At 41.6% G+C, this 15909-nt stretch overlaps 1 protein-coding gene across 1 annotated transcript in view; it reads right to left on the bottom strand.

The window, feature by feature from the left end:
- Window positions 1-879: 879 nt before the first annotated feature.
- The window catches only part of rtn4r (reticulon 4 receptor), a 45194-nt gene continuing 30164 nt past the window's right edge, over window positions 880-15909 (bottom strand). The window contains exon 2 of the mRNA XM_023417083.2: window positions 880-2988. Coding sequence (XP_023272851.1) covers window positions 1607-2988 — 1382 coding nt within the window. The 3' untranslated portion in view covers window positions 880-1606. The remainder of the gene's footprint in view (window positions 2989-15909) is intronic.

Below are 15909 nucleotides of genomic sequence, written 5' to 3'. Positions count from 1 at the left end.
ACCAGTGGTTCCTTGACCAATTTAAGATCAGAGTTAAAAACAGGTGGCTACATCGGTTGAGAAAGCGGAGGTGAAAAGTTCAAAACGCCTATCAGTGAAAGGGTAATATAATTTTCCTCTTTGTTTCACTTCTGCTGAGCTCATGCGAGTCGTTCTCTGCAGTGTCCTCAAGCGCTGTGAGGCCAACGTCCTGAAGAGGCTGAGGAGATGACAAACAAAATCTGGATGCCTGAGGTTTGGGATGAAGCCAGATTTGACAAACAGTCGGCCATCACTCTCCCAACAATTCTGAAAAACAATGAACACGCCACACTGGGTCCACCATCTGTTTAGGAGGAGGAATGTTGTTTGGCTCTCAATGTGGTTAGTGGGACATAATATGAGCTGCTGTTACTGCTAAATTCAAATGCATTTTGTAAAATTCAGATGCATTTTGGTGCTCACTTAGAACAGTTTTGCTGACGTAGTCTTAAAGCAAAGTCCCCTCTAATTTAGTTTGTCTTCACCTCATTAAAGCAGCGGAGCAAAATAGATTTTTGTGAACGGCAAGTATTAAGTGCAAGAAGTCCAGTGTTTCTCTTCACTGTTTTGCTCGAGGCACTATAATTATTTTCATTCATTCAGTAATATATTGATTATTTTTGTGATTATTAAGTCAGTAAAATGTCTGAAAATTGTGAAAATGCCCTTTTAAAATTTGATATAACCCAAAGGAAAGTTGTTTTTTTTTTTTTTTTTCTAAACAACAGGTCAAAACCTAAAAACACATTAAATTTACAATCTATAAAACAGAAAAAAGCTGCAAAACTTCACATTTGAGAAACTAAAGTCCATGTGTTCTGCTGTCTTGGAAAAATACCACACCATTTCAACAAGATCTACGAAATAAGAACTTTTATTCATAATATATTCATACTTGTACACAAGTAAAATAAAATGCATATCTATGGTTCCTTTGCAATCTCCATAAACAAACTGATAGCATTCTTTTGGTAAATGCCACCCATATACCCTTTCTGTCATGAAAATAGAACTGAAACTGGGGGGAAGGTAAAACATTTGTTTTTATAAACATAAAAAAAACATAACATTACCCAACAAATGCATCACTTTGAATAAATAATGGGGGGTAGATCTTTTATCATCATTAAACTGACCCAACATTCTTTGTGTGCGCTCTGTCTTGGATTTCCTATATTTGTTTTATTCGTTTGTTTTGGGGTTTTTTTTTTTTGTTTTGTTTTTGTCTTTTTATTTTTTTTAGTCGTCCGGTGGTCTGTCTAAGCAGTAAAAGCTTTTTGGGAGGGAAAAAGGGAGGAGTCCCCGAAGTCTTGCTTAGACACAGTACAGTTAAGTACATAGAGAACAAACAATTTTGGGCACCAATTCATTATATACATTAGATCTGTAGTGTTCTGTAAAGGCATCCATTTTGTTAAATGTGCTCTAACATCTTCATTATTGTTTGTTCCTGACCCAGGATGGGTCAATGAGACTCCTTGCTTTTCAGTCACTGCCTGTTGTTGTAGATGCCGCTGCATCTTCTGTATCATTGTCATGAGCATCAACAATCTTGAGTCCTGTATTCAGAGTGAGATCAGGAGTCCTAAGACATGGCTAGAGATATCCAGATCATGGGAATGAAGAGAAAGAGAAGCACTTGCAAAGTAGAACCCCGGCCTTTGATGCAGTGGGTGTCTGATTTGGGCTTTTTGGAACACTTCTTTTTCTTTTTGTTTGATGCTGTAGATGATTCCAGATTGTCTATAAGGTCAGGGTTTAGATTTTCCAAAGACTTGTCCAGGGTGTTGGACAAGGTTCCCAGCGGTCCATCATTCTGCTTGTTCTGGGTCTCGTTTTTTGTTCGTTCTGGCTCCTTGTATTTAGTCTTGGACATGTTCTCCTTTTCCTTAAGAGGGTTGTTAGTGATTTGGCGGCTCTTGCCAGACAGGATAGAGGACTTGTCATTATCTCCAAGGCAACACCTGGGAATGGTGTCCCCCAGAGGATTTTCGGTGGAAGGGAATTTCCCAGATTGTGCCTTGGAGCTGAAGAGATTGGTCTGGATTTGAGGCGTTTCCACACACCCCTCCAAGTCTTCGCTTTTGAGACGTTTAAGGTCCTTTCCTGCCAGGAAATCAGGAATATTGCACTCCAATTCAGAGCTGGAACCTTTGAAACGTTTGAACCAGTCCCACAAGGTCCTAGCCCGGCAGTCACAGATCCACTGGTTACCATTTAAACGCAAATACTGCAGGGACACCAGCGGGTCCATGGTCTCCCCTGACAAGACGGTAAGATTGTTGAAGAACAAGAACAGGGATTTCAGCTTACCAAGATCATTAAAAGCCCTGGGTTGGACATAGATAACCCGGTTCTCATGTAGCAGTAGCCGGTCCAGATTGATTAAGCCTCTAAACATGTTGTCTGTTACTATCTTGATCTTGTTATTGTGCAGGTAGAGATAGGTGAGGTTGGCAAGGTCCATAAAAGTGTCATCATGCAGGGTTAGAATGTTATTGTCCTGCAGGTAAAGGTACTGTAGAGAGAACATTCCTCGGAAAACCCCAATGGGGAGCTCTGACAGGCCACACCTGTGCAGGTGGAGGGTGTGCAGCTTAGTTAAGCCCCGGAAGGCTGTAGGGCTGATGGTGCGGAGGTTGCTGTTGTCTCCAATGTCCAGTTCCTCCAGTTTCTCCAAGCCGTAGAAGGCTCCCGCCTCAATGTAGCTGATGTTGTTGGAGTAAAGCCAGAGGACGGTGAGATTGTGGCAAGAGCTGAAGCTGGTGGACCTCACCACTGTTAGCTTGTTGGACTGGAGGAATATCCGCTGGCTCCGCAAGGGGATCTCAGTTGGGATGGAAAACAGTCCTTGTTGTTGGCAGGCCACCGTGGGCCTGGGCTCACTGTAGCACACACACATGGCAGGGCAACTGTCAGTTTGAGGCACAAGGTTCAGCCACATCATCAGAAACAGGAGTCGCCCCCCTAAGAAGACAGAAAACAAGACAGTTGATTAGTAAATAATGTATGGAAATATTAAAACCTTTAAAAGTACTGAGAATTAGACTGATATTGAGCAAGTGGGTACAGGTATCGCAAACTATATATGAAACAGATGTTTTGTTTATGCTTTTTATTATGTTATTATTTTGGGGGCATTTTTGTAGCCTTTTTTTGTTTGATAGGACAGTGGAGATTGACAGGAAATGCAGTGATAGGAGTAGGGGAGTCGAACCAGGGACTCACTGCTCAGGGAAATCCTTACGCACCCTAACCACTCAGCCATTTTTTATCATGTTCTCAAAACAGTCAGCATGTTACTATGTGACATGAGTAATAGTTAATTTGCACAATTTAAGCCAGCGACACTGCACAGACTGTCACATCACAAAACAGACAAAATTTGAAAAATCCAAACCACTCTCATGCATAAAGTGATCCAGCAGATATTTTAACAGCGGTGTTGTTTGGATCTGGGGTCACCTCTCCTCCCTGCATGCCTCTGCTGACGTGGAGGCATAAGCAGATGAAGTGAGCCCTGCTAAGGCGGACTCATTTAAAGTTGGGTGGATGGCTTTTATGTGGAATTGGCTTGCTCTAATAGGGTGGACATAACTAATGGTGTTCAGCGTTCCTGAGGTTGACATTTAGCCTGACGTTGGGAGATAAGCTTTCATGCCAGGGTAAGAGATTGATGCCTGGGGCCAAGGTGGAAAGATGGCCCTGCTAGAGTTTCCACTGTGGAGCCATGACTGAAGCATTTTTTTTTTCTAAGTGCAGCATAAAGATGAGATATACAAGAGGTGTGGTAGCACTCAGAGCCAAGCTTGTAAGATTCTTGTATGTGTTTGCCCTGAGGGCATCCATGTTTAAAGTAAGGCATATTCCGCATTTGCTCACATTAATTATTTCTGCTCGTCCGCTGCCATGGTTCAGATCAGCTCGCTGCACAGAACCATGATAAGTGAAAAGGGCTGGATTACCACATGAGTGATCACTTCTGACATTACACTGTTGTAGGTACAACTGTGGTAAAAAATGAAGTGCATCTATTGTGTCATAGGTATGTCTCCGTATCAGCCCATAACAGCAGGTACTCCTCCAAAATTCTGAATCCTATTCGACTCCTGTCCTGGCTGAGGATTTCCAATCTCTGCTCCCATGCACATGTGAGGAATCCCAGGTCTCGCAGGCATGACAGGTAGCGAGGCTCTTGGAAAAATGCATGAGCCTTACTCAGCCCTTCCTCCATCCCCACTCTCCTTCCTCTCATTCCCCCTGCAATGTGTTTTGGTGCAGCTCATCTCTGGACCTTGTTAAACGGAGCTCTGGTGTGGCCTGACAGCCGCCCTCTGCTGCACTTTCCCTCCAATCTCCCTGCTCAGCCGTCAGACTGCCACCGGAAAGCTGTCAAGACTTTCCACTCTTTCTGCATCGCAGCACTTTTCCCTCAGCACTCCCTAACAATAGCAATATTTTATCGCACAGCACGCTTCATGTATCTGCTCAGCCGTCTTCATTTTTTTTTTCTTCTTTTTTTTTCTGCTGTCTGCTGTCTATTCATTAACAGGCTATTTCCACCCACGCGTTGCGTGTCAAAGCCTGGTTTCCTCAGCTCTTGGCATAATATGTCTTGTCTTTGTTAGCATCTGTTGAATGACAGCATAAGCCCCTCAATGTCATCAACTCCATCCCAATTATTTTTCGCTCACTAACAGCATCTTCACATCTGCACCGCACTGATTGCATTACCATATGTTACCAACATAAATCTGGGAGCCGCGGCTTCCTGACACCTTTTGTGCTATTTCACTCTGTCATAATCACATTTCGGAGTAACCTCGGCATGACTTCACAGTTAGACCTCTTATCCTCCACTCTGGAAACTTGTACTGTATCTATATACAGCTAGTGTAAGAGCTGTGTTCACACTATTGATCGGCCGACCGACAACGCTGCTCTATCCACTTATATTTTCATCACCACTTTTGTTGTCTTAGCTTCAAATCTAAAAATCACAGCGAAGATTATACCAACTAATGTTTGGCTGTTTGTCCTCGTGGCTTTTGTTGAGTTATTGACACTAAACTTTAATATCTTAAAAAATACGACAAGGTTGTGGAGAAAGGAGAAGAAAAAAAATCCATTCCTTATCGTCTTCTGCCAGCTTCGGTTTCAACGCTTAATCTTCCCCTATCTGCTGTGTCAAAACATCGCTCGGAGCACTGCCTTCCTGTTTCAGACCCTGCCAGTGGCCTCTTTTCTGAAAGCTATATTATTGTACAATAGCAATCATCACTCTGTTTAAGAGCAGACAAGCCTCTTTGTTTCCTCCTGACTGACACTGTGGCCCCTTCAGCTTTGAGTAAAGTACATCATTTAACCCCCCTCCCTCCCTCTCCTCCCTCTCCTCCAAGACAAGCACTTCTATTTACAATGGGAGCCTGACAATATATGGCAGGTTAGAGAATTGCAGACGACCACTATTCTTTGGTGGTACGGCTTCCTTGCTTGACTAATTAAATTGCCTGTCAAAACAAATTCTCCAAAAGTCATGTGATGTAGCTGAGGACAGTCTGGTTAGGGCATTAAATGTGGCTGATATTGGTCTATTGGCTATATTTGCCTCTCTGTCATGCCTGAAGCTGGCTGAATGAAATCATATCTCTACCGTCATGGCACCAGCAAAAGGGGACACAATCTGTGGGACCTGCAATGAAACCTGTTAACAACTCACCTAAAAGAATTTCATCACCAAGTATTTCAGGAAAATTTTGCCTCATGGTCAAAAAGGAGAATTAAATAGTTAGAGAGAGAAAAAAAAAAGCTATTTGGACATGAAAGAAGTCAGTGTTGTAGACGAATAATAACAGCTAACTGTAGCTTCAGCCAAAAAAAAAAAAATACAGTGCTCTAGTAGTACAGGACACTACATTTAGTTGCAAAAACAAAGAAAGGCCCACAGGGTGGTATGAGTGGGTGCAGACAGCTTTTGTTTACTTATCATGTGAGTGTATCGTTAACCAGACTCCTTGCTCATTTGCATGTGTCCCTGGCATGTTTAGAACTCCGAACAACCTCTCAGAGCTCGCCGCTTTGTCTTATTGTGAAAGTACAACATGCATTTTAAAAACTTAGCTCCTGCACCGAAACCCGCAATGAACAAAGGGGGCATGTCGGGACAGCACATTCAGAGGGCCTCCGATTCATCACGGTGGCTTTACTTTGAAGGGCTGGGGATTGGGCAGGGATGGCTAACATGACAGTCTTATCCCCTTGGCCCAGAGTGGAAGTGATGTCTCTGTCAGAGATGAATCACAGCAGTTCTCCACAGGGACCTCCTGGCCTCTTTCTGAAATCATACATTATTGTGTTGCTCAGAGGCGGGCCTGCATTTAATATAGTCATGATCCCTCTCTGTAAGGTCATGTATCTTGTGTGAATCCATCCACGCATACATAAATTGTTTTTATATCATGTTGAAATGAATAACTCGGAGAAACTGTATGGGATATGACAGTTGTATGAGGAGCAGCCTATGCAGCTGTAAATGGCTTTCGCAAGCTGAGAGTAATAAAGGGCAATAACTCTGCAGCACAAAACTCACAAACACAAAGTTGTAAGTAGGAACACAGAAAACGGGAAGATTACATTCTGGCACTAAGAACAGATAATGTCTTGTTTTCTTTAGAAAGCACAACTTTTTATGTTGTTTTTAAGATATTTTTCGAACCGCTCTTTGACTTCCAGTGTGGTATTTACTGTATATTTTTGCTGGACTCCACCACCTTTTTATAAATCAGCTATTATAGTGCTGCTTCTGTTTATTTGTTTTCTCTCTCAAACCAATCACCAACGGCCGACTGTTCTGCTCCCGTCTGCTCTGCCATCAGGGGCTCATTACCATTCTCCGCTAGAAACAAGTACGACATGTGAATCAAGCTACGTGCTAATAGCGAAATGCTTTTAAATTGTGCATAAAGCAGGTAGTTATGCAAAAATGTTCCTCAATCACACTCACACAGAATACCAGCAATTTTATCTAGGGCTAAATTCTGGTCCTCCCTTGGTGATTATTCTTGGTTTATGACAAATAATCCAGACTATTTCTTCACCAATGCATTTCTCAGATAAGAATGATATGACAGTTTCTCCTCAGGCTTCATCCATTAGAAACTGTCACAGAGACAGTCCAGAACTCTCTTTTGGGAGCAACACAGTCGACTGTACAATGCGACAGAGATGAAAATTGGAGAAAAGGACACCGGTTCATGTCCTCGACTCCTGAGCGATTCATCGAGCCTTCGCCTTTGGCTTCAGTTGGCTTTGAATAACGCTGTCCTGGATGTAAAGCAAATAATTGTTGCACTTGTTAGCGTAGATGAATCCCTTTTCTTGTACTTTAACTTTTTTTTTTTTTTTTTTTGGAGCACATCCTGAAAATCACTGTCTACTTTCGCTTATGTCCAGCTTTTGAAAGCTGAGAATTACAAAGTAGCCTACAGTTACACTGTCATGGCAGACCAGTAGAATATTCCATTTAAGTTTGCTTTGAACCTCTTTTCACTCATAAGCCTGTGAAAAAAAGTTTTATTATAGAGAGGAAATGGTCTTCACTTTCAAGAGCATCACTGAATTGCAGAGGGATTGGTTGGTAGGACATATTCATATGGAAAAGGTTGCGATCAGAAAGCCACACTGGCCCTTTTATGGTAACCATATTTACCCTGTCACTGTGAGTACGGTGTTGAAAAGGGCTACTTTCCCTCTTTGCTCAGATTTCAGCGCAATTTTTCTTATTTCTGGAGCATGTAATACTTCTTCACTTACATTTTCAACCTTGATGCTATGTAATTCCACTTCCTATTGGTGTCTTTGATACTATGATGTGATTCCTTTACCTTTACCTTAAATAATAAGTAGGTTTAATAGTAATTATTGAAAAAAAGTTGCTCATATTTCTGTGTTTTCTTGGTGTGTGCACGCCTGTCTCTGGGAGGCGGGATGAAAATGAGACAAACACAGCCAAGCAAACAAAGCCAGAGTTGTGCTTGCCCTTACAACATTGATGAACCAGATGCCATGATCTTAAATAAAGATGTAGACATCAGATCAAACAGGTTATTTAGGACGTGATGGACCAGCGAGTCGAGCAGGAGTCCCTGGGCTAACCATGGAGGGTTCAGCAGCGGCTCCAGGATGTAGACGAGGACACAATTAGAAGGCGAACGGGGTGGGGTGTTTGGGGGGGGGGCACAGATGAGGTTCTGTTTGACACACATCTGACACAGCACTTGCCCAAGCAGATGGCTCATGAATAACTGAAGGAACCGGAGGTCGGCTGGCAGAAGGTAAGACACAGTCTGCGTGTGGAAAGAGACGGGTCTTCATAGACCTACATGCGTGCGTGTGTGTGTGTGTGTGCGTGTGTGTGTGTGTGTTTGTGTGCACAAACATACAAGACGTCTTCTCTTGTTTTGTGGGGGAAAAATTAAATCAATACCGATACAGTAAATAACTCTTGTTTGGCATAGCTGCGGTAGGCAGATAGTTGTCACGTCATGCTACTGAGAAGTGACAGCGGTAACAATAGGCAAGCGGGCTGGCGATATCCTGACAGTGAGAGAATGAGCTCGCAATCAGAGGGCTGTCGGATCGAATCCCTGCTCGACTGGTGAGCAATTGGACGGGAAAGTGGAAGTGAAGAGTTCTCCCTTGCAACAACTGCCATCAAATTACCATCGACCCCTGAGTGATGCACTGACCTCCCGGCTGCTCAAACCCTCACACAGTGGGTTATCATTCAAGGCTGTGTTGTGCTCAACATTTAGTAAACTGCTGTTGCTGTATACAGCGGTGAAAAGAAAAATTATGAGATAAATTCGCTCAAGTACTATAAAGTACAATTTTAAGTACTTGTATTGGACTTTTATTTCATGTCGCTTTAGTTTTCTTCTTCAAATATTGTTCTTTTCACTCTACTTTGACAGCTATTGTATTTTACGTACAAACCATATCATCAGCTTATAGAAGATGATAAATTGTTACAGGTCCCATATTTTTATTTGAAGTGCTGATATCCATAAGAAGATATATGTGTAGTACCAAAAACCATCTCAATGTAGTTTTACGTTTCCTCTCTCTGGCTCACTAACCTTGTTACTAGAAGTCCAGAGAGAAGTCTATCAGAAGAGGGGAGGCTCTGAGACTCTCTTCTGATAGGCTGACTGTTTTCTGAGTGATCAATTCAGGTAAACACTCAGAGAAACTAAATCCAGGAAATTCTGGGCTGGCTGAGGGCATGGCGGGGTCTGCTTTGTTGTCACATCATAAAATTACAGAAGTCCTGACGGCTCGTTTTAAGGCTCTGTTTCTGAAGGCTGTGTGCATTCTCTGTGGACTGAGCGCTTTGATACTCTCACAGTATGAATATAGAACCTGGACCTGCTTTATAATCAAAAAAGACATTGAAATATCCTTTAATACAATATGAGACCCTTTTTTAAAGATTAAATTCCCTAATAACACAGATTAAAGTAAAGCTAACAGTTCAACTAAGTTCCACATTAATCGGCTGCAACATGCTGCTTTCACATTAATTCTTCACTAATACATTTACATTCTTCCCCTATATGGGTCCTTTTACTTTTGATAGGTGCTGTTATTATGTAAGTAAGATTTGTGTTGCAGGATTCTTACTATAGAGTATTTTACATTGTGGTATTGATACTTTTACTTAACATTACATTTGTGATTTAGTAGTGCAATTCTATCATATTTGCAGTGGAAGACTGAGAAGGATATATTAACAGAGTGGTCAAAGTCGATGCAGCAAAGGTTAAGATATTCAGACTTTTAGTCCCTATCAAGCTCCACACACAATTTATCCCCACATCAACTACTGCAAATCCATAACTATTCTTTATTAGACATTTCCTCCCCATCTCTGTCAAACCCCATGCCAGCTTGTGTTCCAGGATTTGTGTTACAAATTTGTGGTCTAAAAGCTGAAGTTGAGATACTCAAACATCGTCACCTGAATCTTTTGACAGAGCTCCTCCAGTGTCGCAGAAAATATTATTCAACTGTTTTCACAGACTGCATAGGACTCCTCGTGATGATTAAAGAGTCTGTGATATATACAATTTGTGAAATGTGCCTTTTAAGAAAAGGATAGATACCTCATACACTGTTTCCAGAAATGCAGCTCACATTTACAGTCAACAATCAATCAACTTAGTTGCTGAAATGGGAATGCTTTTTCCTCTAAGTTGCATTTAAACAGAGCTGAAAGAGAGTTAGGTATGCTTAAATGCCACTACAGTGGATTAATTGTTGCGTGGTGGCATAGTGCCACTGGATTAGAGGGCAAAAATGGCACATTCCTCATAACTCTATTGTATAGTTGGCAGCAAACCAAGTTGCCCTCAGTGCTGCTACAGCTCACTATGAAATGTTCCACGGAAGGCGTTGAGAGTCAAGTCTACCCGTGAGGTTTTGCAGAATGGCTGAAATCCAGCTCTGAGCCCGCCTCCACATGTCACAGACATGGGCAATTTTCCCATGTGAAACCATGTAAAATTCATAATTCAAGTAATGTAAGCTGAAAATAATGCAGGCATCCACCAAGCGTGAGTGTGTGGGGGTGTCCAGATGTACTCCTCAAGCCACAGAAGTGCAAAAATTCGGAATGCCCTACTTGGGTTTTGTGCTGTGCAGGCTGCCAGTAGTGCAGCCAAGTGTTTTTGCTTAACAGAGTGTATAAGACTTTATCTTATCTGCACATGGCTGGATAGGAAAATAAATGAGGGTAGCTCATACAGTGCATGCCCCATGTGTCTAGTCGTTGCTTAGCTGTCAAGCAGACTGTAGCACAGGTGTTACAACAACGTTTTAGCAGACATCCTTTACTTTTGTTTAAAACAGCACGTGTCATCCTCCTCTTCAGAGGATTGAATGAAAACACAAGTATATGGAAGTATTATTGAATCAGTTCAGTCTTGAACACATATAATATCACATATCTGAACCAACTGCTGTAATTGAGATTGTGTTTGCTGAGTTTTCACTCCCTTTATTTATAGGCTGATAGTATAATCACATCTACCATGTGATCCTAGGTAAAAGTCACACATGTGGGTATTTTCAGGACATGGTTAGGCTATTCATGCTACATTGTTTGGCATGTGAATGGTGGTACAGATGGCTCAGTTTCATGGAGTTTTGTCACTACAGTCTCCAACATGCTTTGGGTAATGTAAACAGAAGGTTAACTACAGGCTACACCTGAGCCCTGTTTTGCCTATACTTATTAAGATTCTGGATTTTCTGCAACATGCAAGTCTGCATTATTTGCTGGCATGTCTTGTTTGCACTGTAATCATTAGATAAATTGAGTTATAAATTGATTTAAGAGTAACCTCGTCTCCAAAAAAATGACCTTTTTTAATTGTGACCAAATTACATTTCCTATTAATGTAATGAGGATATGTTGTTTATTGATGAATTTGGCAAGTCACAGCATATTTGTTTTCTGCCAAGAAATTCTGCTTTTGCAGTCCAGTATCCACATGTGCTGACTACAGCATCATGAAACTTGTTTAGGCACTCGCAGCACAAAGATGTTTTAGATTAACAATATATCGTTCAAATATAAAAGCATATATGTTTAATCATATGCAAGTTTAACTTGTGTATATATAAAACGTCAAGATGCTTATGTATGTTTTTCTTATTAATATATGATATTGTCCTAATTTCGAATAGGTTTCAAATACAATTTTTATGTTTTTATTTCATACACATTCCATATATGGAAATCAATTTAATACACATATTTCCCAAATGCAAATGTATCTATACCATGTACGTACGTTCCAATTTTGACTTTGTTTATAGACGAATAGGTGGATTGTATTTTAATTGAGGTTCTAACATTTCATTTAATTTTTCAAAAAAAAGCTTCACCACTCCCAAAGCTGAATCATTTCATATCATCAATTTTGAAATGGGTGAGGATTGCGAGCCCTCAGAGTTAATGCATTGCACTGGAATGAAGGCCTAATGAATCACAGCTGCATTATCTAAAAGGATAACCGCCTCAGTACATATTGGATGATAGCTTCATATAAAGCGAAACACCTCCTCATGTGAAGTGTCAGCTGGAGAGGGAGAGAGCAGTGACAGCACCCACAGGCAGCCTCGCAGATTTGGGCATGTGAAGATGAGAAAACACATTGAGGTGGTCGGAGAGCAGAGAACACGCTGTAATGGGCAGTTACGCGGTTTGATGCTAGGTTGATGCCATTGTAGTTGAGCTTTCAAAGAGCAGTCTATTCTGTTTTTCCAGACCTGGAAGTAGCTGGTGCAAACATTATCCAGCCCTCATCTTTCTGACAGCTTCATTACTGCAAAATTTGGCAGCAGCCCTCTTTGACTCCGGACTTGTTGTGCTTGTGGAAGAGAAACTAGCTCTAGCTGAAGTGTTGTGTTTGTGTGAGTTACAATTGGGAGGGGAAGAAATACATCAAACAAGCACTTAATCTTTGACCAGGGTAGACTAAACCAAAGTCATTCTGTGAGTGATCCATTTAGTTGGTTTGGAGAATTGCTGTGGAGCAAAGAGTGGCTGAGGGGGAAACCAAAAATTTTCTAAATTGCTTGCTGCTTTGTTCTTGACATGGACGCCAAACTTAACCTTGCAGAGCCTTTTGTCCCCAGGATAGAAACAGCTGCAAGCACACACATTAGTCATCCCAAGGTTATGCATAGGTGAATGTACTGTACAGCACAAAGATGTGTTTTGAGTAGGTAGATTTAATCATTCGTGTGATGATGGAATGAATGATACAGGTAGACCTACAGCCCGAGGGTGAGACGCAGTGAAAAGGAGCCTAAGAATACGTCACATGACAAACCATAACTGACACTCTTTTTAAATCTTTTTTTTTTACTGTCATAATGTGTCATCTAACCTTCCTCAGTTTTCTCCAGTTTCGCAAAATTGCACTTTGCTGGACTGGCCAGCTGACTATGCAGAGCGGCTGCAAGTATGTCATCTGCAATCACCTCAAACCAAAAGACCTGAGTGAGACCAGGGCAAGCCCAGAAAGACATGCTCTAACCAGCAAGTGTGGCTTCAAAGAGCATCACTGAACTCATCTTCACTGAAGTGGATACAATGCTTACTATGCCCATATGTCATGGCACACAAACACACACACACAATCTCACACATACACAAATCCATATGGTTAAATTTAGGCATATATATTCTCCTACTGCAACTCCCACATGTACAATTAGCCACGCATGATTTTCCTAAGATTTTTAAAGGTCCAATATTTCATAAAGTGAAAGTAAGATTTTCATGTTTTTTTTCATTTATAAAGAAGGTCTGGGTTGATACTTATCAAAGTATCAAAGCGCTCAGTCCACAGAGAAACACACACAGCCCCTATTCAGAAACAGCCTTAAAATGAGCTGTCAAGACTTCTGTAATTTTGTGATGTCACAACAAAGCAGTCACAGCTCTAAGCCATGCCCCAAGCCCCGCCCACCTCGACCCACAATGCAATGTAAGATTTGGTTTCTCTGGGTTTTTACCTGAGATCTGCAACATTTTTATTTGATCACTCTGAAAACAGTCAGTCAATCTGACTGACCTGCTGTTACTAGAGCTCCATAGAAGCCTGAGAGAGGAGCTGTAAAACTACATTGAGATTGTTTTTGATACTTTAAACCACAAACACATCTTCTTGTATCAAAACTTCAAAATTAAACACTGTAAAATGTAAAATATGGGACATTTAATTTTATCAGTAAATATCAGTAAAAGCAGATTTATGTTAGAAGAAAACTTAATGTAGTCTGCACCTTGGATGCTGAATCCTCATCTCTCTGTTCAACCACTGTGTTTCTCACAGACTCTACCAAAGTCAGTCGTTGCTGCAGAGTTATATTTCACACAAAAAATTCAGACAGACAGAATGACATAGCTCACCATGAGATGACATGTCATGCGGCACAGCGCTCAGCAAGCTGTTATCTGTGGTGCTATAGCCACAACTACACTGTGACATATGGGAGGGTCGCTTTCATTTGGAGGGGATGAAAAGGAAATCACGTGGGACACACAGCCCAGCGAGAACGGGAACATTTTAACGAAGTGTGAATGGCAGAGAGTGACTGGATTGCTGTCCAAGAAAGGGAAGTCAATCAGCTGGAAGAAGATGAATGGGGCAAAATAACTGGGATAAGGTGGGCAGGTGGCGCAGAGTTTTGCAGAGTTTGTAGTGACTGACTGGCTTGTTTGCTTGTTGCGGGGTGGCATTTACATGCTCTATCTCATCACATCAGAATGTCAGCATGCTTAATCTCGCAACTCATTTGCAGCACATTCAATTACGGCATCTCACATGACAAATACGCTCTGAAGTGCCAGCTCGTAAGGTAGCCATTAGTCATCCATTATCTCAAACAATGACTGTGTAATTTCTTTTTTTTCGGTCCCCGTGCATGACTCGTCTGACGCACAAAGGAAGGGATGCAGAGACACAGCGCGCCCACAGGCATCTGGAAGAAATCGCCAGGGGAAGAGGGACGTCCTGACACTAGCAGAAACTGAAAAGAATAAGATAAATAAATAAATTAGGCAGATCATTGTGCGAGCGTTAACTAATTCTGGCCAGATTTCTTGTAGATCCATCTATTTTGGATGTGTAGGCAGCCTTGGAGCATGATGACCTGAAAAAGACAAACCTCTCCCTTCCTTTCATCTTTTGAGTCAGTTCCTGCAAGCAAATGTATTAGGGCCAGTAACACGAGGCCTCCCTCTGCTGTAACGAGAGCAGTGATCTCAGCAGTGTGCTTTTTTTTCTACCATCACATTGTTTTTTGTTTTTTGTTTTTTTTTTAACAGGCCTCTGTCTTCCAAAATAGTTGTCAGAAGGATATGTTAAGATTTGTTGCGCAATAAAAAGTATTGAATATCCGGTAAATATTTGTGGAGGCTGCAATACTCTCTGTGAGCATATGTAGGTGGTTTTCTGACATTAGTGAGGTATAGGATCTCATATCTTCCTCTGCCTCCGCATACATCTGATTCATTCTCTACCCTAGACCTTCCACTTACACCCGAAGCATGTGAAAACTGCAGCTCTGAAACTGAATTTGGCCCAGCCTCTGACTCAAACAGTATTTACTGTATATTTTAAAGCGCAGAATGGAGACCTTCAAGCACACTAGTAGGTCTGTACTTACTGCTATGCTTTAAAGAGAAATGACAACCTTGCAGTATCTCGACTGAAAATGAAACACCGCTGGAGTTGGATTGGGTGAAAATAGGAGGTGGATAACACAAACACTTATCTTTGCAAAATGAAGAAAACAAAAAAACTGGACCTGATCAAAAAAAAAAATAAGGTAAAAGAAAACCCATGATGACACTAGAAAAAAAAGCCAAAACTTCACATGCCGGAAAATAGCACTTTCATGTAAAGGTTACAGCGTTACTTGTCAGGAAAGGTGAGCAAGCTTTCCAAACCTGGATTTCATCAACCATTGCTTTGAATCCTGTCCAGAGGACGATGGCCATCTGCTCCTCTGTTTCATAGTTTCTGTTGTAAATGTCATAAACCGAAACTTACAAGGCGAGAGATTCCACAAGCAAGTCGGCCATCTTATCTTTCGGCGAGGGATCAGGCGCAACCTAACTGCAGGATGTCTGCAGTGCACCACAGCAAAGGCACACTTAGTGACTTTGAGGGTTCTGTGTATCTCCCATGTGGATTTTTTTTTTCTTTCAGTTTCGCTGGGTAAGGGTTGAGGGAGTGGAATAATGGACCCTTGCACGCAGATATGATTTTAGGAACATTCTCACTTTTTGGTCTTGTCGTCACCCCCCCC

This window comes from Seriola lalandi, unplaced genomic scaffold, assembly GCF_002814215.2.
Source record: "Seriola lalandi dorsalis isolate HSWRI2012SDOR001 ecotype SW California unplaced genomic scaffold, Sedor1 jcf7180002054572, whole genome shotgun sequence".
NCBI classification, from domain to species: domain Eukaryota; kingdom Metazoa; phylum Chordata; class Actinopteri; order Carangiformes; family Carangidae; genus Seriola; species Seriola lalandi.
This window is presented reverse-complemented; position numbering and strand designations above follow the sequence as displayed.